We start from the raw sequence: 25,838 nt of genomic DNA, 5'->3' as shown, positions 1-25,838 counted from the left end.
AGTATGAGGGTCTCCTTGTTCTCACCGTACCATCGGAATGGCGTTCTACTGTGTGAGGAGTGTTCCATGACACACAGTTGTTGTGCGGTGCCACTTCTCATCTTGGTCACCAAGCTTTATCCTGAGATACTTGTAATAGGCGCACTTTACCAAGTATGTTCCTCTGCTGTGTCTTCAATGTGAACGGTCTGCAGACATAGAAGTTGTCTGGATTGTTCAGACATCCACGCCGACTGGATTACTTGTAGAGGTGTATTTCCAAATATAAAAAGGACAACGGCAATCGACGACGTTACCTGTAACTGGAAAACCTTACATGGCAGAAAAAACGGATCATATCTGAATTCAGCACTGAAGTTACTGTAAGCCGCCTATCTGCTTATGTTACTGTTCCGTCTAATAGGGGCCTGAAGTACTATTCCACTGATGGCCAACAGCCCATTGGATGAGAGAATTCACCAACAGACAACTAGCGAAACTCCAAGCAGCTTACAGATATAACTATATTGGCACTCTACACCCGACGTAGACACCGTGCCACACAACCCGATGGATGTTCTGACCCTACAGAATATACAATCGCCTGTAGACCCCCGGACCCAACTGGCCCTTGCCGGACTGGTTACTCCACCACAGCCATCCAGATAATAGAACAAACGTCTTGGATTAAAGACGGAAGGAAGAATCCACAAAAGGCACGTAATACACCAAGACGTTGCTCGTGGGAGGATGCAACCTCAGGACGAGCCCAAGCAGAGGGGTAAGGTCCATCTCTAAATGGCAATGTGTATATAGCTCATCACGTAAAAACTCCCAAGTGAGAGGACACTTGATAAGACATCAGCATATCTCCAGCTATAGCTACAGATCTGTCCTACTAGCAATCTATGATAGAGAGCAGTGAGAGAAGAGTCCTCTGATTGGTCTAACACCATACAGACAAATTACACTATCACCCCCTAGTGGTTATCTCCATATTGCAGTATATTAATAACTACATTTAACACAGGCGTCCCTGGTTTGTCGATTGTCTGCAACAAATTGGCCCCCCAGCAACAATCCCTGTAGCGATAATCCCACCACGTGTTCTGACATGGTTAGCTCTCCTCTTGTGTCCACAGAAGTGCAGAGGGCAACATCTTGTCTGATAGGTGACCGCAATGCCCTAATGTAGTCCTATCCGCACCGAGTGCCCTATAGAGGACGCCAGCCTGAGACGACCCCAACGTCTACCCTAACCTTACACCTTTTGACTTCTCTGAATAAGTTAGACACCATGAGTCCTACCCAACCAAAACAGGGAAAGACAAGGCATCTCACCCAGAGACCAAAAGATCATCGTAACAGCTACCAACACGGACCACCTTAAACGAAGCTTCTCATTAGTCAACAGAAGACTCCGTACCTTCTTTACAATCCACGTCAGCACATCCTAATGAGTTGGAAGATACTACAACCTCCGATTCCCTCAAAATTCAGTTAACGCTGAAGAAAGAATTGTCACAAATTCCCAATGACAACATCCAAGATAAAAGAAACCCGTGACCTTGGATAATGAACGGCATCATAGAAGACCGAATGGACAACGCAACAGTCTGCGAGTCCAACGGAAAAGTGGAGCAATTACACAAGGAAATGTTACAGGCGGCAGCGATGCGAGATCCTCAGGAAAAAGCATTGCAGATTAAAAAAAAATTCGCAGGAATACCCAATTTTGCGATAGTCCGTGTGAAGGAGCCCTATGAAATATCAAGACAGCCGAAGAGGAACGCCACAGGCTTTATCATCAGCACTCACACGAAACGCTCCAATGCATTCTGCCTACACAAACTACCTGAGGCCCCACATCAGTAAACCTCTTGAGCACCTATTTTTTTTTTTTTTTTTTTAAGGACAGTTTCAGCACCAATGACGCCAAGAAACTTAGGGCTCATGTCCACGGGCAAAATGTGATTTAAAATCCGCAGCGGATCTCCCGCGCGCGGATCCGCACCCCATAGGTGATCGTCAATAAAAGGCATTTTAAAAAAAATGGAGCATGAAAAAATCTGGACCATGCTCCATTTTCATGCGGGTCTCCCGCGGGGACGGCTCCCGCGGGCTTCTATTGAAGCCTATGGAAGCCGTCCGGATCCGCGGGAGACCTAAAGTAGGAATTTAAAGCATTTACTCACCCGCAGCGGACCGCGAAGCTCTTCTCTTCCTCACCGCCGCATCTCCCTTGCTTCGGCTCGGCGGATGTGCCCGGCGCATGCGCGCGGCACGTCGACGACGTGCCGGCGATGTGCCGCCGGCGTCAGGAATTCATCCGCCGGCCGAAAATGAAGATCCGGCCGTGAGGAACAGCTGATCTTCGTCGCCCGCGCCGGATAGGTAAATTCTTTTAAATTGCTAATTTCAGCGCTCATGTCCGCGGGGCAGGAGGGACCCGCTGCAGATTCTACATGGAGAATCTGCAGCGGATCTGATTTTCCCCGTGGACATGAGGCCTTAGACTCCACCCCAAAAAAACGAAAACAATTTTTTTCTTTAGAAACCTTTATTTTCAGTCAAGTAAACCATTTCACGGACTCCTCTGCCTCCAGAGAACGGTGTGGACCAAAACATCAGGAACCTGAAAGACAAGATACAATTAGTCAGTTGTGTATCAGGAGTCACATGACAGGCTTGGTGGGTCACATGACTGATACTATGGGTTAGGGACACACGCGCGCGCGCACGCACGCACGCATCTCCGCACCCAGATCTTAGTTAATGCCAAGCAGAATGTTCCAGGAGGCCTGAGCTCTGCCACGTGTCCGCTCCTCACTAAACGCTTACCATCGCATTCTGTACAATAGAAGCGCACTTACTTTTTTTGCAGTCTTTTATTAGCGTTTCCTATACATTTGTTACAAAAGCCCCCTCAGCTATGCAGCCAGGTGAGGACCGGGCTGAGAGGTCCGTCTTCACCTGACGGCACAGCAGGAGGCGCTCCGGCTGTTCCCATATACCGGTCTATTACATTTTCAATCTTCCTGTCTCCAAGACCTGAATGTTTCCCAGGCTGGTTTTGTTCCTGTCCTACCCCGCTGCTGCCACCATCTACGGGGGCTGCAGACCTCTCCCCTTCATAGTGCCTGTTCCCCACCAGAACAGATACACCGTCAGGGTCAAGTCCTGTACCTCATAACCCAACGTACGGAGTGTGACTGTGCACCAGGACCGACTGGGACCGGGTGCTGTGAAGGGGAGAAGCTGTCTGCAGCACAGAACGGCTTCTCCTGACAGAACCAGGACATTAATAAAAGACCTTTGGTGGTGGGACAGACTGGGAGCACAAGATGAAGAATAAAGTGGGGACCGTTAATAGCTTGTAATTTGGGAAGAGCTGTGCAGATACAGCTGGAGCGCCCTCTCCTGCTGTGCCGGCAGGTGAAGACTAGATTTCTCAGCGCCATTTTCACCTAGCTGCATAGCTGAAGAGTTTTGGTGAAGAAAGTGAACAGAATAGGCTAAAATAACCTACTGCAAAAAAGGCTCAAATTGCCGATTTTGTACTTAAAGTGGTTAAGGGTCATTTACACTGGATGATATCGCGCAAAAGTCGCTCAAACGGAAATGTGCGATAACCGTTACACCTAAATGCAAAACCATAGTTTACTATTTGTTCCCTTAGTTTGTCGCTTACTTTGAACCAGCATAAGACTTCCTGGGTCGCTGACGTCTTACTGCAGGTAAACGCTCCCCGCTCAGCGAGAGAAGAGCGATACCCAGTAATCTGCCCGTCTAAACACGCTGCACGAGCGCCAACTAGCGGTGACATCAGCATTCGATGCAGTTTAGTCGCTAGTCGTCTCATATGAATAAGACATTTCCCCCAGTTCCTCCCCTTGATTGACGGCTCCATGTGATGCAGATCTCCTGTGGTAGGAGGCTACAGAACACGGAATCAATCAAGAGCCGAGGGAAGAGGTTGATGAATGCCAACCTATGCCTGGCAGATATCAGGATGCTTGGCATTAACGGAGGCGTTCTGGACAGGTTGGGCAGCAAAAATCAAGCTGAATGTAGTAAAAAGAAACGTAATGTGAGAAAAGCCTTCAATCTTAATAATTCATCTGAAGCCCGGTGTGCCGCACCATGGTCAGCGCAATCTGCCTCCTGCCCTTTCCATAGTGACAGCAGTGCCTGTAGTCAGCTGATCGGCGGCAGCCCCCTGCTGCTTATCCATTGCTGACCGGTCCTGAGGACAGGCCATCAGCAGAAGAAATGTTCTCTATAACAAACCCTTTAAACTTTACCAGAAAATAAAGTTTCCATTTTTTGCATAAACTACAAGGACAAAGGAGCAGAAGCCATCTGTGTCCAGGAGCAACGACCACACAACTTCTCACTCACCTTAGAGGTCAGCTAGCGTAACCTTCTGGCTTCACGTTCCGATTCCAGTAGGGTCAGAACATCTCCTTCTCTGACCGGTCCTTTCACGTTTCTAATGATGGAACGGTTGCTGTCATCCATGAATTCTACTCGGACCTGTGAAAGAGAAATGGAGGAACTCAAGCACTGCCTGCATGGTGCAATGCAAAGCGGAAGAGCCAACTCCTAGAAGGCTGCGGCCCCTTTATGGGCAGGGTTAGTTAAAGGCGTGTATTGTCAGCAGAAATGTTTATTTTGGGCATAAATCAGCTCAAAAAGCATTTTGAGGAGGGGGAGCCTGAGCCGTCACATGGGCTCACCGACAGGTCCGCTGGTGAACCGCTGTCATCTTTCATTAAATCTTACTGCAAAGAGGGTCAGCTAGAAATACATGTAATAAAATACTTATGTAAAAGGGTTGAAAAGTGGGCATTTGATGCTACACTAAAAACCCCACACAACTTGTCCCCCAACATGTTTTAGAGGCAGTGTAGCATCAGTGCAGGTAATGGCATGACGGGGTTAATTGGCACTCATGCTGGCAATTAGGAGAATTTAAGGATCAGAAGCCTATTTGTTAGTTCTCGGCCCCCCAAGGGCAGGGATACCCCCCAACCTCAGATATATTTACTGCTGTCCCAAACAGATTCTTTAGGAGCTGGTATCGAGTAGTTGTACGTGTGACATGTATGTAATATGCTAGTGCTGCACGGGAAGGAGTAGACGCTCTTAGAGGTGCCAGAACGCTCCTCCTCCCCCGCTTGGGTTTATACTAAAGATGAACTAAAGTTCATATTTTATTCCGTTAGCAGGAAGCTCCTCCCCCTTCGGCACGTTGGAGTGATTGGCACTGCAGTGACCCGTAGTCGCTGCTGCAGCCAGTAGACTGCAGTGACCCGTAGTCGCTGCTGCAGCCAGTAGACTGCAGTGACCCGTAGTCGCTGCTGCAGCCAGTAGACTGCAGTGACCCGTAGTCGCTGCTGCAGCCAGTAGACTGCAGTGACCCGTAGTCGCTGCTGCAGCCAGTAGACTGCAGTGACCCCGCAACAAGCCATTACAGTGACAGACCTGCCTGCTGGGAGCAGAAGAGTAAGTATTTGGAGGTTAGTGACTCAAGAGGCCAGGTTCAGTTCACAGGTATAGCCTGCACCCCAGGAGCAGGTCACCATGCCAACAGGAGCCATCTTGTCCCTCAGGCGTCCAGCGTCTCTAGACGGGAGCCGTGCCTCTAGCACCTAGTGGGCCACCGTAGACCGCAATACCTGTGAAGTCCATAGGCAGCAGACGCCCCCCCCCCCCCCCCCCCCCCGCCCATGCTTAGGTCATTAATAGTGAGTCTTGATGCCTTTAACCCTTCCTGGCACTGTATACCCACGGTAGTTTTATTCTTTCAGCCTCCCTCACAGATGTACGACCCCCCCTGTTCATTTCAATGGTGCTGCTCACACAAGAGTCAGAACGCAGAGTTCTCAACAGCGATGCATGTTTTATCTTCGGCCGTTCTCGGCTCTGTGTCGCCCATTGTAATGAATGGGCAGTGGTTTCAGCGTTGCTTAAGACGTGGCACAGCTTGGTACCCCGTTTCTGGCAGCGTTAACCACACACCGATTTTATGAAGGGGGGGGGGGGGGGGTTAAAAAACAAGTCCTACCCAAAAATCAGCTCTAGCTACACTAGATGGAAAATAAATAAAAACCCTCCCCTGATCTCCGGCGCTGCTGCAGGCTTCCAGTGCGCTGACAGATCTATTGAGAATCCCGCCTCCAGCAAGAGATGCCGTGATTGGTTCTCAGCGCTGACTTGATGCACCAGTCACAGCCATTCATTGACTGGTTCAGCCAATCGGTGCTCGTCAGCTTTGATTGGTTCTCAGTTCTGGCTCAGCCAATCTCTTGCAGGAGGCGGGGTTCTCAAGTCTCACTACCAGCAATAGCTGATCCGTCAAATGCAGGGGACTCCTGAAGCAGCACCAGAGATCAGCGGCCGGGACCCGGACGGCACTGGCTAGGAGAGTCGCTTTTTTCAGCTTCCTTGGCTGTGTGTTCAGCTGTGATCAAACCGCCGCGCCACCCTGCCCAAATCGGGGGCAACGCTGCGTCCCTGCAGACGCTTTCGGCTGCCACTTATTGGTGCCGTTTTGTAACCTTCTCACTGAGCTCCTCCCCCGCAGCGCCGCACAGAGGGCCGGGGGATTCCTATACATTGTATACTTATAACGGACTGGGCTCTCGGTTTTACTGATCTATAATCTGTAGCGCCTCCGATATTACGGGGGGGGGGGGGGGGGCCTTTATACATTTACTTTGTTCTAACATTTGTCTCCACTTCTCCCTGCAGCATCCGTCCCCTCGATGTCAGGAGGGCCGTCCACGGGGGCCGCATCCACTATAGAGACAAGTGTACCCACAGGGGCTAATCTGGGTCTAAGACCCCACAGCTCAGCAGTGCCCGGGGGTCCCAGAGGAGAGGGCACTTCGGCTTCTGTTGTCTACATGGAACCTGTAGTAGTGGTGAACAGCCCCTTCTCCTCCGGGTCCTCAGCTGACCGCCAGCATCAGACTCCCTCCTGGGCCGTGTTACTACTATGGCGCGAAAACAAGCATCTTACCCCATTACAAGAGATGGCCAGTTACCAGCCACCCTCTAGCGCCCCCTATGCCAATATACAGGGAGCAGTACCCCATCCGTTACGTCATCCATCTGCACTGGCGCTCAGGATGCGATCACCTGGTGACATCACAACGCCAAGACCACGGTGAGGCAGCAGGTAAGTACTGCCCCCACACCTACCTACGTGAACCAATGGGCAGTAGGTGCCCCCACACACCTACCTGCGTGCACTGTCCCTGCGAGCCTGTTCTTCCCAGAACTTTAGTGACCTGAAGAGAAGAAAAGACACCGTCACTATCAGCGAGTCCACAGAGCGGCCCGCGGGCCAACAGCGCCGCTCCACGTGCCGCCCTGCGGGTGTAGAGCGGGCAGCCCCGGGGCCATACCGAGGCCTCCCCGTCGGCCTCCCGCCCTCGCCCCGTCCCACGAGCATTACCCGGGCGAGCTTGATGGGTTGCACGCGGCTGGCGTCCATTCCTGCGGCTGCTGTAGGCCTAAAAAGAGGATCACGTGTGCAGGCAGCGAGCTTTTATAGGACTGGGTGGAGCCCGGAACTGTCGTCAGAGCTCGGCTGCCCCGACGTCACCAGGTCACGTGGCACACTACAACCAGTGACGAGGTAGGATTCCGCCATCTTGGAAGAGACCAGAGCGCGCTGTAGCCGAGGGCTGTAGTCGGACATGAAGACTAAAACATCGGTAAGTAGTTCGCGCTCTCGTGATTCTTGCAGCGGGTTGGTGTCACGGTGAAATCCGTCCCCTTAAAGGGGACGCTTCGTGCCCTTGACGAGCACCACCATGGCGTCTGCTACCAAAATCATCCAGTGGCTGCGGAACTGGTTGTCTGGGGTAATGTCACCGTGTTGTGGCGGGCTGTGAGTAGTAGTGCCCCCGGGACGGAGCAGGAGGTCGGTCACTCGTCTGCCGCCGGCGGAAGGATCTCAGCGGACGTTTCTGTTAGACTTTTTAATCAAGTATTTTTGCTTAACTTTTTAGTTTAAACCCATAAATTCACTAAAATCCTCGAGTCACCAAGCGGTCCGGTCCGCCGCAGGCGCCTGTCAGAGCCGCCGCCGTGTGCCGCTGCCCCGGTCAGTGACGCCATTCGCCGCGCATCGTCCGCGGTGAGGACACGGTCGTGGGCATGAGCCCTGGAGGCGGTCCTAAGCAGGCGCGAGTCGCTAACCGGACCGACCGAACGGCTAACCGAGGCCTGCGCCTGTTATAATATATAATCAACCAGTTCACCCGATCAGTAAATTCCTGCGCAGTGGGAGGAGCCTGGTGTCCGTATTGGAGCAATTGTGATTCCTGGCCAGAGAGCGTCCTGTCCCCTCCCCCGGTCAGGGAGCCGTTACTATATACCCGAGTGGCGTACGGTAATATGCTGGCGCCACAATAGCCGGCCTCTTACGCGATCCAGTCCCGATCCTAATGAGCGTTCTCTCTTCCATTCCCGCGGGCGGCTGTGGCGTATCGGCAAAAAATACGCTTCAGCGCGGGAATCCGTCGGTCGGCAGAAATCCTCAGAATGACGTCTGATGTTTAGAGCGGCTCACCTCCCTGCGTCGGACGCGGCTCACCTCCCTCCCTGCGTCGGACGCGGCTCACCTCCCTTCCTGCGTCGGACGCGGCTCACCCCCCTCCCTGCGTCGGACGCGGCTCACCCCCCTCCCTGCGTCGGACGCGGCTCACCCCCCTCCCTGCGTCGGACGCGGCTCACCCCCCCCCTCCTCCCTTTATTTAAGCTGCCATGGAAGTCTTCCCGCACACCTCGCCCACACATCGGGCAGGCCCCTCGCCGGTTTCAGTTTCCGATGTTCTAATTTTCACGTCGCAATTTTTTTTATGTGTCTAAAAACCTTCCTCTGTATAAATACGTTGTGATCCCGCGCTGCAGACGGCCGCCATGTTTGACGCATAGAAACGGAATATGTGAATAAGGCCTCATACACAGAGTAGATAATATCCCCAGAAACCTGAGCTTGGGCCAGGATGGTGTAGTATAAAATGGATCCGCCGCGTAGCCCGCGTGAAGTGGATCCGCCGCGTAAAATGGATCCGCCGCGTAGCCCGCGTGAAGTGGATCCGCCGCGTAAAATGGATCCGCCGCGTAGCCCGCGTGAAGTGGATCCGCCGCGTAGCCCGCGCGCCGCGTAAAGTGGATCCGCCGCGTGAAGTGGCTCCGCCGCGTAGCCCGCGCGCCGCGGATCCGCCGCGTAGCCAGCGCGCCGCGTGAAGTGGATCCGCCGCGTAGCCCGCGCGCCGCGTGAAGTGGATCCGCTGCGTAGCCTGCATGCCGCATGAAGTGGTTCTGCACTACATCCTGGAGACGCTCAGGTGTCTATGATCTATGACGGCTCGTGTGACAACATGGGGCCCCCGCAATGATGTCTTGCCTCTGCTCAGCCTGTGGGGCCTCTACCTCCTTCCTGCCTCTGATGTTTTAGCATAGTATAGTATCACAGAGGCACAACACGCTCATTTGTTGTTTGTTTTCCCGTAGACGTCACTATAGGGTAAGGCGGTGACAAACATCTGTACTGGGCCGGGCTCACAGGAGAGGATCTGGCAGGGTGCCGGCTGGAAGATCTCCGCACGTGGCATGCACCCACTACACAATGACACTGCCCGCCGCCAACCGTCATGCACTATCTTGGCGTGTATGTGCGTGTAATACGCACCAAGACAGAACATTCTGTGATATTTCTTGCGCACGTATTTTGCACACTCCGTGAGAGCAGTAACATGGCCGCCTACGGGAGGTTGGTACAGAGGTTTACACATGCCAAACGCTATACCAAGATGCTCATGTGGCAACCAGCCAGCTAGGTGCACATTGGGGCTGCTGCCTACTGGTGGCCCTGGCAGACGTTGCTCAGCAGCCCCCTCTGGTGGCGCGGTATGAGCATTACAAGTACATAAGAGGGTGTTCTGAGAACCTCTTATGAGCTGTAGGTATCTGGCGTAGTTGGGCACCCGACCTCAGCGCTGGCACAATGTGATGCCCGCATACACAGTTCTGCCCAGGACTCTGCCGTGTAGTTTTAAACATTTGCTAGAAACTGCAACATGGAAATGTATTTGACTCGTTCCTTGTGAACACAGGGGCGCTCCCTTGAACTTTGACCCAAAGTGTCCACTTTTCTTTATTTTACTTCTCTCATTTGACTCCTTTTTTATTTATTTTTTTTACTTTTAGAACTGCTGATAAGAGAAGTTGTACGAACTTGTTTCATTTTTTTTTTTTGTTTTTTTTTTAAACCTACAGCAACATCTTCAACAAAAGCTACAGCTCCGTTATACGGAAATCGCAAACAGGTAAATATTCGTCACGCAATAACGGTGCCATCGGTGGGGGTTGGCAGCTGATTGAATTCCACAGGGATGTGGTGGTGAAGTCCATTCGCCTTCGAGATCCTACTAATATAACAGAGCTGTGGGTGACTATTCGGATGGTATGGCCCAACCTGCATGCAGACCTCTTCTGTCCGCTTGTGGAATTGATGGTTTGCTGGGCTAGAAGACGTCCTACAAGATATTAGTTCCTGTCCCGTGACTTTTGACATGTTGGTTTAGAGCAGTGGTTCTCAACATGGGCGTTATTACCAGTGAGGGCTGTTTTTACTTCTCAAGGGGGCGGTGGAACAAAAAGGGGAGGCAGGGGGGCACTGGAATATAAAGGGGGCGTTCTGTGTTGGCTTTGATAACTTTTATATCTCCCTGACTCCGCTGCAGATCAATCACACTTCATAACACTGGATAACCTACAGCACAACCTAACCTGCTGTATTCCATAGTGCTGCTGATTGGCTGGAACCGCTTCAAACTTTCACTTGTGTGGGTCTCTGGGAGTTGTAGTCCATAGTGGATGCCAAGTGTCTTCTCAGAGCACTGATATAAACTACAACTCCCCGAGACCCACACAATTGAATGTCACAGCCAATCAGTGGCATTATGGAATACAGCAGGTTAGGTTGTTCTTTAGATTATCCAGTGTGATTGATTTGTAGCGGAGTCGTGGAGCTATAAAGGTCATACATCATTATATGACAGAGCGACATAAGCAGTGCGTTCTTGAAGCATACTTTATAAAAATGGCTGAGAAAAAGAAATGCCGTCAATATTCAAATGAATACTTGAAATACGGATTAATCGCCTTTTCTACAAACGGACAGCTTCCCTTGTGCCTCGTTTGCGAAAAGGCATTATCAAATGACGCTATGAAGCCTTTGAGACTGAGTGATTAACTGCATTCAGACAGAGTGGGTAAGCCTATTTCATTTTTCCAAGGTTTAAAGTCAAAGCCTGAGAACCGCAGCATTGTAGGCAAGCCATTTGGAAAATCTGCTCTCATTGCTGACAAAGGCCTCCCTGCTTCCTATAAAGTCTCTTTATTAATAGCGCAATGTGGCAAATCACATACTATTGGGGAAACACTTGTGCTGACCGCAGTTAGTGTGCATTCAGACGACTGTATATTGGCTGGGTTTTCACGCCCGGCTGATATACGGCGTCTCTCTCTGCAGGGGGAGGAAGTTGGAAGAGTCGGGAGCAGTGCTCTGAGCTCCCGCCTCCTCTCCACCCCCTCTCCGCCCCTCTGCACTATTTGCAAAGAGGTGGGATGGGGCGGGGCTAAGTTTTTTCTTTTCAATTAATAAAACTATTGATCTTATTTTCACTTTTTTTAGCCCCACTGGGGGACTACAACCAGCGATGCTTTGATCACTCCTGCAGTATGACGTAATGCTACAGCATTACATCATATTGCTATTTGACAGGCAGCCTATCAAGCCCCCCCCACGGGTCGGCTTGATATGCAATTTGCTAAGGCAGCCCTGGGGCCTTTCAGAAGGACCCGTCTGCCATGACCCCTTTACGGCTCCCTGCAATCTCACACGGGGGGAAAGGCCGTACGATGTTCGGGGGATTTAAATGCCGCTGTCAGAATTGACAGTGGCATTTAAAGGGTTAATAGCTGCGATCGGCTGGGTGGCAGATTGCCACTATTGCCCATGGGTGTCAGCTGTAATAAACAGCTGGCGCCCGCACTGTATGAAGAGAGGTTGCGCTGCGATCTCTCTTCATACACACCCAGACGCTGCAGGACGTAAATGTACATCTTGAAGTGGGAAGGGGTGAATGCTGTTAACAAGATAAAAGCGCACTCTGAACGAACGTCTTCTCCATAAGCTCTGTCAAAACTATAACAAAGAATTTAAACATCTACTCCTACACACTGAAGAGAGGTGGCTGTCAAGAGGAAAGTGCTTACGATGCTTCTACAAACTTTTTGACCCAGTAGTTGAGTTTCTTCGGCCGATTGACCCAAGTCTTTGTGATCGAACTAAAACGTCTTGACATTGCCTATCTGGCAGACATATTTGACAAACTCAACGAGGCCAACACAAAGCTACAAGGAGACAAAATGAATTTCATTAAAGGGGTTGTCTCGCGCCGAAACGGGTTTTTGTTTTTTTTCCATAGGCCCCCCGTTCGGCGCAGGACAACCCCAAAGGATGTGTTTAAAAAAAAAAATTTTTATTACTTACCCAAATCCCTGCTCTGCGACTTCTTCCTTCACCAAGATGGCCACCGGGATCTTCAGCCACGATGCACCGCGGGTCTTCTCCCATGGTGCACCGTGGGCTCTGTGCGGTCCATTGCCGATTCAAGCCTCCTGATTGGCTGGAGTCGGCACACGTGACGGGGCGGAGCTACGAGGACCAGCTCTCCGGCACGAGCGGCCCCATTCACCAGGAAGACCGCACAGCGCAAGCGCGTCTAAAAAAGCAAGAAGACATCAGAATTAGACGGCACCATGGAGACGGGGACGCCAGCAACGGAGCAGGTAAGTGAATAACTTCTGTATGGCTCATAATGCACGATGTACATTACAAAGTGCATTAATATGGCCATACAGAAGTGTATACCCCACTTGCTGCCGTGAGACAACCCCTTTAAGGCTAAAGCTATAATCTCTTCCTTCATTGCCAAACTGGACCTTCATACCAATAACCTGAGATGACACGAGCTCTGTCAGTTTACGAGTCTTCAAGAAATTGCACGAGAACAAATACACCTCAAACAAGCCAAAGAAAACATGCAAACTAGGCTTCATGATCTATGTACCCTTGAAATACCAACGTGGGTACTCAATCCATTTTTCAGCAGAATTTCATTCCAGATTACAAGAGCAGTTAATCAACTTGAAACACGATAGTGAAGCCCAAGCACTTTACCAACAATGTGGCTATGGATGTTTTGGGGTGAAAGTGAAGAATCCCTCTCCTATCCTGTGGCAGGAAGTTAGGTTGCTTGTGTTAGCTTTTCCATCTACGTACTAAGTGGAGGGGGGCTTCAGCGCGGTTCAGCAGCTCCTGACAAAAGCGAGAAACAAACTTCAGATATGTGTAAGGGGCGACTTGAGACTGCAGTTGATGAAGATGGAACCAGATATTGTAAAATTGGTGTTCGCTCATCAAGCCCAAGGCAGCCATTAATGACACAGATCAATTGTGGCAAACATTATTATTATTATTAGTCAAATTTCATTATTCTTGCATTTTAATTAGTCTTCTGACCATTAAGGATTAAGGTGTATCTTGCATTTTCTTTATACGTTTCTATCGAATGATAATTAAAGATGGGATTATTGCTTGCTTCACCCAAAAAAATTATCTTCTGCAATAAAACCTATTTTTTATTGTATCCACAATTAACCTGTTTGTAAATATTCCGCATCTACTAAAATACTTTGTTGGTAATTTTTAGAGACCTGTTTTCACAATTAATGCTAATCTGTTATAAACTATCAAACTTTCCAAAATAAGTATTCAGTATTTTAATTTGTACTTTTAACTTTGTAAACAAGGTAAACTGACTGGGTTTAAACTGGTAAGGCTTGGGGGGCGCTGTTCACCATCCCAATACCTGAAGGGGGCGCTGGGCTGAAAACGGTTGGGAACCACTGGTTACAGTAACCAACTAGAATCTGACTACCAGAATGAATCTAACGGAATAGTCTTCAGCTGGAGTTAGAACGATGGTAGATTCTGGGGCTTCTACAAGACTGTCTGCAAGCAGGGAATGTCATAAAAAAACAAAAGTATTACCTGGTAAATCCCCTCCGGCCTTTTTTTCTGTCTGAAGTGATGACGTGACCACTGCAGCCACGGACCGTCTTCAGCAGTCATTCTACCGTCACTGCGGAGGACAGCCATTGGCTCGGAGGTCACGTGCGAAGTGTCAGGATGTCATCAGTGGTAGAGATCAGCAGGGATCACTGAGGGGTTGCGGATTTGCCAGGATAGCGATACTTATATTATTTTGTCACATTCCATGCAAGATGATTGAAGATAGAGAACAATTATATGACAATGGCCAATGTGTAGTAAAAAGAAGCAATTCTAAAATGGTTCACCTAAAATGTTATGTTTCTTACAATTAGGACTCCTCCTCCACCAAATCTTCCATTGGGTCCAAGTCACAAGTTTGCTAACAACTACTACTGCACTCGAGATGGACGCAGAGAAACCGCACCTCCTACTATCATTATGTCTCCACAGAAGGCTCTGGTGTCTGGAGAAGCCTCATCCAGGTGAGTGGGAACATTTTTTTTTTTTCTGGTACAAAAGGGTTTGAAACTTTGATATATCTATTGGATACGAAGGCAAAAAGTTTATTGAAATGGATTGAGTGTTGTCAACAGTCTCCTCACTAGAAGGATCTCCTGATGCAAGCAGCTAACCAAGTCCCGCTGCTAGGACTCCCAGCAATCCACTGTAATGGTGCTTTAAGACGTAACGATTACCATTCAAAAAGTCACTGTTTGGTCTAAATGCGAGCCAACAACAAACAAGAATCATTTTTTTTCAACTTGTATTCCTTTTTATTTTTTTTAATAAGTGAAACTTTTTAAAACTAATTTTTACTTTTTAAAAAAATTTTTTTTTAAATCTCCATAGGGGACTAGAACCTGCGATGGTTTGATCACTCTTGTAGTATAATGTAGTGCCATAGCATTACATTGCCTGTCAGACTGCCGTATGATTAGAGATGAGCGAGCACGCTTGTTTCAGGCTGATGCTCGAGGGAGCATCAGTCTTCTCGAGTAACTGAATACTCGTCCGAGCAAATGCGGAGAGGAGAGTGAGCGAGATTCTCTCTCTCTCTCTCTCCCCCCACCACCCCCCCATTTGCTCGGACGAGTATTCAGTTACTCGAGAAGACCGATGCTCCCTCGAGCATCAGCCTGAAACGAGCGTGCTTGCTCATCTCTACGTATAATCTATCAAGCCACGCCGCAGGCATGGCTTGATAGACCATCTGCAATTGCAGCCCTGGGGTCTTTCAGAAGGACCCCCGAACATTGATTGGGGCTTTTTAAATGCCGCTGTCAGACTGGATGGCGACATTTAAAGGGCTAAAAGCTCCAATCAGCGGTGCTGCTTATCGGAGCTGTTGCGGGCAGGGGTCGGCTATAAGAAGCAGCAGACACCCACATTGTATTGAGCGGGATCGACCCCCGATCCCCCTCCATACAAACCCTTAACCTCCAGGGCGTAAATGTACGTGTTGTATCGCTAAGGGGTTAAACAGCGCTCATTCAGTCCCTCTAGTCACTTATACAGAGACTGAACGATTCTCATTTGAATGAGCCAACGAAGCCTCTGCCTGTCTAAAGCGACGAACAAGTTAGCGGCTCGTCTAAATGGACCCTAATTTGTGGGTGAACCTGTCGGGAAGCATTTAAGTCCCTTGCAGCTTATCAGAAGCATTTGTTTAGTTGCGTGTAGAAGCAGTAACACATCTAACGGCAACCCATGGGTTCTGCAAGTACGGAATATAGAAGACTTGCTTATAGTTATTCAAATGTGGAACTAGACTTTGACCCCTTTAGGATCTGGACAGCTTTGGCTTCAGGACCCAAAGAATGCTTTTTGGATTTTCCAGTCAACGTTCCGACCATCATACCTGTTTATTAGTTTCCGCTGATGTGGCTGCAGGAGGCCTGGAATATTTTTCGGTTTAGCTTTGCTTGACAAGTTATAGGGTGGAATGTCCATTTTGGTAGAGAATCGGCCTGGAAGTTCTGGACTGCTGGATGCTTCTGTCCTGGATCCTAACTGGCCATCGGTGATGATGAATTTCCGGTCCTCAAGCTCCAGACCAGAAGTGGCGAAAAGCTTTTTTTTTCTTTTCCCCAGAAGTGGGGCAAAAATGGAATAGAAAATTGAGTTCAAGTAGCGTAGAATATAACCCTAAAGGCTCTGTGTTCTCCACGTTCTGTCTCATGCATGAGTAATATTAACCCCTTCCCGCAACAGGACGTACCGGTACGTCCTGGGGATAGCGCGGGATCATATAAGATCCCGCGCTATCCCGCAGCGGGAGCCGGCTGTCAGTCACAGCCGGCGTCCCGCTGCGACAGCGGGGGGGCATCGGAGATGCGCCCCCCGCTGTTAACCCCTTCCCTGCCGCGATCTAAGTAGATCGCGGCAGGGAAAGAGTTCACAGAGGGATCGCAGAGATGTTATCGCGAGAGCCCGGCCTGTTGCCATGGCAACAGGACGCCAGACACTGGCGTCCTGTATTGCCTGTGCCTATAATCGCTGTATAAGCGATAAGGCATGGCAGAGCAGTAGCTCTGCCATGCCTTATAACAGCGATCACAGGCACAGTGCTGCAAGTCCCTCAGAGGGACTCAAATAGTATAAAAAAAAGAAAAGAAAAGTGTAAAAAAAGGAAAAATGTTAAAAAAAATGTAAAAAAACCCCTTTTTTAATGCTTTTTCTAATATTAGCATAAAAAAGGGGAAAAAAAATTAAAACCCCATATATTTGGTATTGACGCATCCGTAACGACGTGTACAAAAAGTTGAACACACTTTTTATTTTGTACGATAAAAAGCGTAAAAAACAACGCTAAAAAACAGAGGCAAAATGCTAATTTTTAGCATTTTGCCTCCCAAAAAATGCAATAAAAGTGATCAAAAAAGCCGTACATTCCCCAAAATGGTACCAATAAAAACTACAGCTCATCTCGCAAAAAATAAGCCCTCATAGAGCTCCGTACATAGAAAAATAAAAGAGTTACAGGACTTTGAATGCAGCTATAGAGGAAAAAAAAGATTTCCAAAAAAAAGGGGGTTTTATTGCAAAAAAGTGTAAAAACCTAAAAAAATTTTGTGTGTCATGTATGCTGCATGATTAACGCTGTAAAAAAAGAAAAATAAATCTATGGCAGAATTGATGCGTTTTCTCTCCCTGTTATCATAAAAAAAAAAAAAAGAAAATTTTACGATATTGTCTATGTACCCAAAAGTGGCACCGATAAAAACTACAGCTCGCCACGCAAAAAACAAGCCCTCATATGGCCGCGTCCACGGAAAAATAAAAAAGTTATGGCTTTTGAAAAATGGAGATGGAAAAATACCAAAAAATCGCTTGGTCCTCAACGCCAAAATAGGCCATGTCATTAAGGGGTTAAAAAGATGAGAACAAGTGGAATCGCCCTGAAGCTCCCCTCCGTACCCCAAACACTGTGCCTTGATGGTATTGGCCTTCTGGACTCATGGATGAATCGCTATCTTACCTGTTGAGTTTTTTTTCTTTTATGTTTTTCATGTTTTAGTGTGAGGAAAACCCAATAACCCTCTTCACAAGACAAGTAATGGGTAATGTAAGATCTGTAGTAGGAAGTTGCCCCCATTATAGTAAGATCTTTCTTGTACCCCAGGTATCGAAAACAATTTAGTAGAAAAGTCTTCTTCCCTTCACTCTTCTGGGAAACGTTATTAAAGAGAAGGTTTTTTACTTCTATGACAATGATGTGAGAACATGCTGACCGCCCCAGTACCACCTCAGCTGTATATTCTGCTTCAGAGTCTAGGCCTGAAGACAAAGGGTTAATTCAGGACAGATTTTGGGGGATAATTCAGGGAAGCCGGTGTCTTCTGCGTGGAACACTGAGCCATTATTAAAGGGTTTTTCAGGATAGGTCATCAATAGCTGACTGGTGCAGGTTTCTCCAATATGGACAAGACTGCTTATGGCTCTGTCCACATTGACAGCGGAGTCTACAAACAGCTGAGCGGCGGACCCCCACTGATCAGCTAGTGATGACCCATCCAGAGAATTGGTCATCAATTGTAAAATCCCTTAAAGGTCGGTCAGATCTACTAGGAAGGTAGAAGAACCCAAGGATGAAGGATCTATAGGACATTACTATTTATTTTACAGCACCATTAATTCCAAAGTGCTGTACATAAGATTACAGTGTGCCATAGGCCGAAAAAAAGACATATGTCCATCCAGTTCAGCCTGTTACCTCCCAATAATGATCCAGAGGAAGGCAAAAAAACAATGAGGTAGAAGCCAATTTTCTTCATTTAAGGAAAAAAATGTCTTCCTGACCCCAATCTGGCAATGAGGATAATCCCCGAATCACCGACCCTTCTGAGCAATCGGTGATCATATAAAATTTAATATTGTACTGCTCCAGAAAGGCGTCCAGGACCCACTTATACTCTTATATCAAGTTATCCATCACCACATCCTCAGGCAGAGAGTTCCATAGTCTCACTGCTCTTACAGTAAAGAACCCCCTTCTATGTTGGTGTAGAAACTTTCTTTCCTCTAGATGTAGAGGGCGCCCCCTTGTTACAGTCACAGTCCTGGGTATAAACAGATCATGGGAGAGATCTCAGTACTGTCCCTGGATATATCTATACATAGTTATTAGAGCGCCCCCTTGTTACAGTCCTGAGTATAATAGATGATGGGAGAGATCTCTGCACTGACCCCTGATCTATCTATACATAATTATTAGAGCGCCCCCTTGTTACAGTCCTGGATATAATAGATGATGGGGGAGATCTCTGTACTGTCCCCTGATATATCTATACATAGTTATTAGAGCTCCCCTTATTACAGTCCTGGGTATAATAGATGATGGGAGACATCTCTGTACTGACCCCTGATATATCTATACATAGATATTAGAGCGCCCCCTTGTTACAGTCCTGGGTATAATAGATGATGGGGGAGATCTCTGTACTGACCCCTGATATATCTATACATAGTTATTACAGCGCCCCCTTGTTACAGTCCTGGGTATAATAGATGATGGGAGGGATTTCTGTACTGACCCCTGATATATCTATACATAGTTATTAGAGCGCCCCCTTGTTACAGTCCGGGGTATAATAGATGATGGGAGAGATCTCTGTACTGACCCCTGATATATCTATACATAGTTATTAGAGTGCCCCCTTGTTACCGTCCTGGGTATAATAGATGATGGAGAGATATCTGTACTGTCCCCTGATATATAACCTCTCTGGGTATTGTAGTCCACCCATTCCATTTATTACTTTAGTTGCCCCCTTCGTACCCGCTCAAGCTCTGATATGTCCTCCTTGAGTACCGGTGCCCCAAACTGTCCACAATATTCCCTGTGTGGTCTGACCAGTGACTTGTAAAGAGGTAGAATAATGTTTTCGCCATGCGCCCCTAGACCTCTTCTGATGCCCACATGATCCTATTTGCCTTGGCAGCAGCTGCCTGACGCTGGTTTCTTCAGTTAAGCTTACAGTTATAAAACCCCCAAGTCCTTCTCCATGTCAGTGTCCGCAGTGGTTTCCCATTTAGTGTATGATGGTGACATGTATTTCCTGCCCGTGTGCAGAACCTTACATTTATCAGTGTTAGACCTAATTAGCCTTTTTTTCTGCCCCAACCCTAACTTATTCATTTAGTTAATGCTTATTGTATTTGATACAGGGGGGAGAGGCTCACATGGCGTATGCACATAATAGGTGCGGGTGGCGGATGTGAGACATCATCAGTCTCTAGTTGTGGCCCCAGCTGTCTCCAACCCAGCTAAACGCAGTGGCTGGGATGGTCGGCACTTAAGGAAACAGCCCGACAGACTTCATTCTACTTCTTCCATAGGAATCAATGGAAGTTGCAGAAAAAAACAGCACAGTGAGTTATTTCCACAATTTGGGAGCTATAGAAACAGGAGGACCAAAACTATAAGTAGGTGTAGGACCCACAATTTTTTATACTTTAATGGCTTATCTCCAGGCATCTGGCTCTAGATATTGATCCGGTCAATATCCTCAGCTCTCCACCAACTATTGATGCCAGTGCACAATGCCATGTCACTACTGGGTCCCTTCCGGCAGTGGATTCATATTTTGTCAAGTGCTGTGAATTCTCTTCTTTGGTTAGTAGATCTCCAGAACTTGGGGAGTAATCTTTCCTGGATTCGGTCTGCTCAGGTGCTAATGACCAACGCCAGTCCCCACAGGTGGCCGGCCCATTTGGAAGGGCTAGTTTTTCAGGTTTTATGGGAGCCAGAGGTCATGAAGAGATCTTCATCTGTTGGCTCTCCATTGAGCCCTTGAAGCAGCATGTCCCTTTCTTTAAAAAACATAACAAAATCAAACTGATGAATTAAGACGCTTCTTCCGAAACACATTGATAGTTTTTGTCCTCGTACGTGACCTGTAGTGGCATCACACACCTATTGTGAAACAGCTTTTTATTTATACTTTTTGGAGGACGCAGCTGGCTGGGACTTTATTCTGTTATAAGGTCTTTCTGGGACTTTAGTGCAAACTAATATAAAGGACTAGCACTGAACACATCAGACGTGATTAGATGGACGGTCTTATCACTGGAGGCCCTATAAGTGGTTCCTTGGCCTATAAGAGGCTCTCGGAGGCTCCTTGTGTGTAGTGACCTCTTCTTCCGCTTGTAGAGCTTGTTGACCACTAGACGCCTCTACAATGCAATCAGAGATTTTGTCCAATTAACAGAGTTTGCGAGGTGCACATTATTAATATGTGAGAAGCCGGATGATCATATCATCAAATTGCCCCCCACCGACCGTTCTGACCAGACTGTTAGGAGGCGTTGGGACCAGTGGAATGCCTAAGGGCACACAAGACAATTGGACTCAGAACGCCCTTGACAGACCACCAATTGAGAGGATCATCTAACAAGCGCAAGCAGCTCCAAATGTTTCATTGCCATTCAGAGACGGGTGGCGCTATTGTTACAGCCTCTGTCTATCAGAACCATTTCCAGATGCTTGGCTGAAGGACATTTTGTCTCCCAGCACCAATTACATGTACGGCCTTTGTCATCCACCCACTGTTGTCTCAGTTGGAAGTGATGTCGTGAACGATGAAACTGGACGCTGCGGAGTGAATTAGATTATCTTCAGCAATGAATCCAGGTTTAGTTTAGCCACTGACGATGGCCATGTTCAAATCTGAAGACCTTGGGTTGAACGCCTCAATCCTGCCTTTACTGTGGAGCGGCACACTGCCCCCTGCTGGTGTGATGGTCTGGGGGCCCACCACATACGACAGTCGGTCCCCCCTAGTAGTGGTAGGAAGGACAATGACAGCCCAGGACATCCTGCAGCCACATGTGTTCTTCTCATGATGGCTTCCAGCAGGATAATGCTCGGCCGCACACACAAGGGGGTCACAGGAGCCCCCACAACACTGTCACACTTCTGTGGCTGCCCGGTCACCAGATTTATCACCAATAGGAAAAGTATGGGACCATCTGGGACACCAACTTCAACAGCCTATGAGTTTGCAATATCCAGAGACTCCGTTACAGCAAATGTGGACCAATATATCACAAGATACCAATATGGAATCTGTATGCTAGAGGTGGTACAACAGGGTACTAGAGCCTCCATGCCCCCCTGTATCACATCTTGTATCCAAGCTAGAGGCGGAACAACAGGGTACTAGAGCCTCCATGCCTGCCCGTATCACATCTTGTATCCAAGCTAGAGGTGGTACAACAGGGTACTAGAGCCTCCATGCCTGCCCGTATCACATCTTGTATCCAAGCTAGAGGTGGTACAACAGGGTACTAGAGCCTCCATGCCTGCCCGTATCACATCTTGTATCCAAGCTAGAGGCGGTACAACAGGGTACTAGAGCCTCCATGCCTGCCCGTATCACATCTTGTATCCAAGCTAGAGGCAGCCCAACAGGGTACTAGAGCCTCCATGCCCACCTGTATCACATCCTGTATCCAAGCTAGAGGTGGTAAAACAGGGTACTAGAGCCTCCATGCCTGCCCGTATCACATCATGTATCCAAGCTAAAGGTGGTACAACAGGGTACTAGAGCCTCCATACCGGCCCGAATCACATGTATCAGAGCTAGAGGCGGTACAACAGGGTACTAGAGCCTCCATGCCCTCCCGTATCACATCTTGTATCCAAGCTAGAGGTGGTACAACAGGATACTAGAGCCTCCATGCCTGCCTGTATCACATCTTGTATCCAAGCTAGAGGTGGTACAACAGGGTGCTAGAACCTCCATGCCTGCCTGTATCACATCTTGTATCCAAGCTAGAGGTGGTACAACAGGGTGCTAGAACCTCCATGCCTGCCTGTATCACATCTTGTATCCAAGCTAGAGGTGGTACAACAGGGTACTAGAGCCTCCATGCCTCCCTGTATCACATCTTGTATCCAAGCTAAAGGTGGTACAACAGGGTACTAGAAGCTCCATGCCCTCCTGTATCACATCTTGTATCCAAGCTAGAGGCGCTACAACAGGGTACTAGAGCCTCCATGCCCGCCCGGATCACATCTTGTGCCCAAGCTAGAGGCGGTACAACAAAGTACTAGAGCCTCCATGCCCTCCTGTATCGCATCTTGTATCCAAGCTAGAGGCGGTACAACAGGGTACTAGAGCCTCCATGCCCTCCTGTATCACATCTTGTATCCAAGCTAGAGGCTGTACAACAGGGTACTAGAGCCTCCATGCCCTCCTGTATCACATCTTGTATCCAAGCTAGAGGCTGTACAACAGGGTACTAGAGCCTCCATGCCCTCCTGTATCACATCTTGTATCCAAGCTAGAGGCTGTACAACAGGGTACTAGAGCCTCCATGCCCTCCTGTATCACATCTTGTATCCAAGCTAGAGGCTGTACAACAGGGTACTAGAGCCTCCATGCCCTCCTGTATCACATCTTGTATCCAAGCTAGAGGCTGTACAACAGGGTACTAGAGCCTCCATGCCCTCCTGTATCACATCTTGTATCCAAGCTAGAGGCTGTACAACAGGGTCCTAGAGCCTCCATGCCCACCTGTATCACATCTTGTATCCAAGCTAGAGGCGGTACAACAGGGTCCTAGAGCCTCCATGCCCACCTGTATCACATCTTGTATCCAAGCTAGAAGCAGTACAACAGGGTACTAGAGCCTCCATGCCCCCCGTATCACATCTTGTATCCAAGCTAGAGGCGGTACAACAGGGTCCTAGAGCCTCCATGCCCACCTGTATCACATCTTGTATCCAAGCTAGAAGCAGTACAACAGGGTACTAGAGCCTCCATGCCCCCCGTATCACATCTTGTATCCAAGCTAGAGGCGGTACAACAGGGTCCTAGAGCCTCCATGCCTGCCTATATCACATCTTGTATCCAAAAAACAATACTAAGAGAGAAAAAGCCCTGACGCTCCAGTGATTTGGTGTGCTTAGGGAGGTATAAAGAGGCACTTACTTCGTAGGGGTGCCCGTTTGCAATGGCATCCCTAGATACCGGTTGGCATGTAGTAAATTAGAAGATGAAGTAGTTGATGGAGGTTTCCAAGGTAGCGATTTTTATTATGTGCTGCAAAACGTTTCGGCTATACAACTAGCCTTTATCAAGCTTGAAAAATGGCAGCATGCTCTATTTGGGTGCGGACTCTGCACGGACGGCTTCCGTTGAAGTCAATGGCTGCTGTTCAACACGCAGCCCATCCGCAATTCACATTGCAGAAAGGCTGCGGGTACCTCCGTCATTGCCTAGCGACAGTGCGGGAAAAACAAACATTTAAAAAAATCTGTACTGCACATGACCGGTGGCGAGCGTTTGCGGTCATCCGCAGTACACCACAAGCAGATGCACAGGGTTGCCAGCCGAGGTCAGAGCCGGAACCCACATGCGGCACCCTGCTCTGCCCTGTGCAGCCGGTCTTAGTATGTATGTTTCATGTGTATTTAACTGCGTACTGCGAATTATGCCCGAGAAAAATCCGCATGTAATACGCAGCCCCTGCGCAGCCGTGTGAGTGAGCCCGGAGGGGGTCTGAAAGCCTGCTGTGACATTATTGTGTTAGATATCGGAAGGGATCGTTCGTACACAATTATTGTCCGTTTTATTCTTCTGGCTCGCACCGTCCTAAACCCCCCCCCCCCCCCCCCCCCGCACACTCCATCCCTCCCTTATATCATAAGCCCATAAATGACAGATCCGTGTCTGTCGCGCCTCTATGCTGCCCTTACTGAGACTAGCAGGAACGAGATGACGGGTTCCCTTTAGCGGATGTCCGCAGGAGCCGCAGTTACAGGTGACACAGATCTAGGTCGGCCGTCCTTGCCGACGGTGGCCCAGTGTAGGTGCCGTAATGGCGCCGGTAGTCGCTCAGTTAGTGATTTATAAGCTGAAATGGAAAAGAAAAAAAGCCTTAAACAACTTACTACTTCTTCCTTCTCTTCTGCTCCCGGCAGCTGGTGATCCAAGCTGCTCCTGCTAGATCGCACGAGCTTTACCCCCCGCCTTATACCGTTATGTACCTTGGTGTGGGTGTATATGAATACTGATTTACCACAAACCTCTACAATAGTACGGCAGCCACGTGGTCTTTAAAGGGCCACAGGAATGTTTTAGTTTTTTTTATTCATTCATTATGCAGCTCTCCCCCAGTGTGTATATGTATATATTATATATAGGTGTGTGTATGTGTATGTGTCACCTAGTGGAATCTATGCTGCCACGAATTGCTGCGATTCTGAAGGCCAAAGGAGTCCAACGCTACTAGATGGGGGTCTCTAGTAATGAGGCCATTCTGTGTATATAAGCATCATGTGGGCAAACCCCACCATTACACCATACAGTATATATTGTTACCTGCCTGACACTGAGCCTCCTCTTTGTGGGCGACTGGGATTTAACTTATATGCACTCCTACAGTCTATACTACTCTTATCTTTGCTTCTAACTATCCCATTACTTCATTGAACCTCTATGGACTGTACCAAAGCTATGGACCATACCTGAAGAACAGATAAGTTGGCATGCGAAAACTTGTTTTTGTATTTCCATGTTGGGAACCACGGCTGTTTTTGACACCCAACCTGTGAAGCTTGCAGCAGACTATTTGAGATGCCGGGTGTTGGCCATAAGACCATTGCACATTTCTTTCATTTTCTACTACTTGTATTTCTTTTTGCAGCTCTGATGTGACGGCTGCAGAGGCATTAAAGAAGGCCGTAACGCCAGGAACTTGTCCTCCCAAGCTGAAATTGTCAAGTGATGAGCCGTACCTGTGAATGAAGAGAAAACTGAATTTGAATATATGTATCTTTATTGTATTAATAAATATGGGGGCAAAACTAATGAAATGGTTTGTAAATGTTTGTTATTGAGTTAATTTTTTTTTATTGCTAATCATTATAGAATTATTGATTATTGAGGATCTGCATGGCTGCCTTCACGTATAATGGAGCTGATTTACTAATACTGTCTAAAAATTAGGCAGTTCAAGCTTAGACCAGTTTATCACTAAATAATACATCTGTCACATTTTAAGGGTGCGTTCACACGAGCGCATAAACGGCGCATTTTTACGACCAATCATATATACGTGACCATCTGAGGCAATGGTTTCCAATGTATTCGTTCACATGGGCGATTTTATGGCGCGTAAAAACGGCAACCCGCGGAAAAACGGACATACGCGACCGAAATACCTGCCGGCAAATATTCGATGGCCGAAAAGACCGTTTGAAAAG

General features: G+C 48.3%; 2 protein-coding genes across 2 annotated transcripts; one reads left to right on the top strand and one right to left on the bottom strand.

The window, feature by feature from the left end:
* Positions 1-2,520: 2,520 nt before the first annotated feature.
* On the bottom strand, positions 2,521-7,586 carry RPS28 (ribosomal protein S28). The gene is made up of 4 exons (XM_066574448.1): positions 7,445-7,586; positions 7,230-7,277; positions 4,381-4,515; positions 2,521-2,614 (listed from the first exon to the last, which is right to left on the bottom strand). The coding sequence occupies exons 1-3, from the start codon at positions 7,481-7,483 to the stop codon at positions 4,393-4,395; spliced, it is 210 nt and encodes a 69-aa protein (XP_066430545.1). The 5' UTR covers positions 7,484-7,586; the 3' UTR covers positions 2,521-2,614; positions 4,381-4,392.
* A 118-nt stretch (positions 7,587-7,704) lies between these two features.
* Positions 7,705-25,448, top strand: NDUFA7 (NADH:ubiquinone oxidoreductase subunit A7). Its single transcript, XM_066574447.1, has 4 exons — positions 7,705-7,856; positions 10,279-10,328; positions 14,458-14,607; positions 25,280-25,448. The coding sequence occupies exons 1-4, from the start codon at positions 7,806-7,808 to the stop codon at positions 25,374-25,376; spliced, it is 348 nt and encodes a 115-aa protein (XP_066430544.1). The 5' UTR covers positions 7,705-7,805; the 3' UTR covers positions 25,377-25,448.
* Positions 25,449-25,838: the final 390 nt, after the last annotated feature.

Source organism: Eleutherodactylus coqui, chromosome 7 (genome assembly GCF_035609145.1).
Source record: "Eleutherodactylus coqui strain aEleCoq1 chromosome 7, aEleCoq1.hap1, whole genome shotgun sequence".
Taxonomy (NCBI): Eukaryota; Metazoa; Chordata; class Amphibia; order Anura; family Eleutherodactylidae; genus Eleutherodactylus; species Eleutherodactylus coqui.
This window is presented reverse-complemented; position numbering and strand designations above follow the sequence as displayed.

What these genes read in the sequence shown, in the direction of transcription:
- NDUFA7 (XM_066574447.1), top strand. Translation starts at nt 7,806, where the DNA reads ATGGCGTCTGCTACCAAAATCATCCAGTGGCTGCGGAACTGGTTGTCT. An exon ending in TGCGGAACTGGTTGTCTGGG is followed by an intron (nt 7,857 to 10,278) that starts GTAATGTCACCG and finishes TTAAACCTACAG; the next exon opens with CAACATCTTCAACAAAAGCT. An exon ending in TCTGGAGAAGCCTCATCCAG is followed by an intron (nt 14,608 to 25,279) that starts GTGAGTGGGAAC and finishes TTCTTTTTGCAG; the next exon opens with CTCTGATGTGACGGCTGCAG.
- RPS28 (XM_066574448.1), bottom strand. Translation starts at nt 7,483, where the DNA reads ATGGACGCCAGCCGCGTGCAACCCATCAAGCTCGCCCGG. An exon ending in AACCCATCAAGCTCGCCCGG is followed by an intron (nt 7,278 to 7,444) that starts GTAATGCTCGTG and finishes TCTTCTCTTCAG; the next exon opens with GTCACTAAAGTTCTGGGAAG. An exon ending in CGCAGGGACAGTGCACGCAG is followed by an intron (nt 4,516 to 7,229) that starts GTAGGTGTGTGG and finishes TCTCTTTCACAG; the next exon opens with GTCCGAGTAGAATTCATGGA.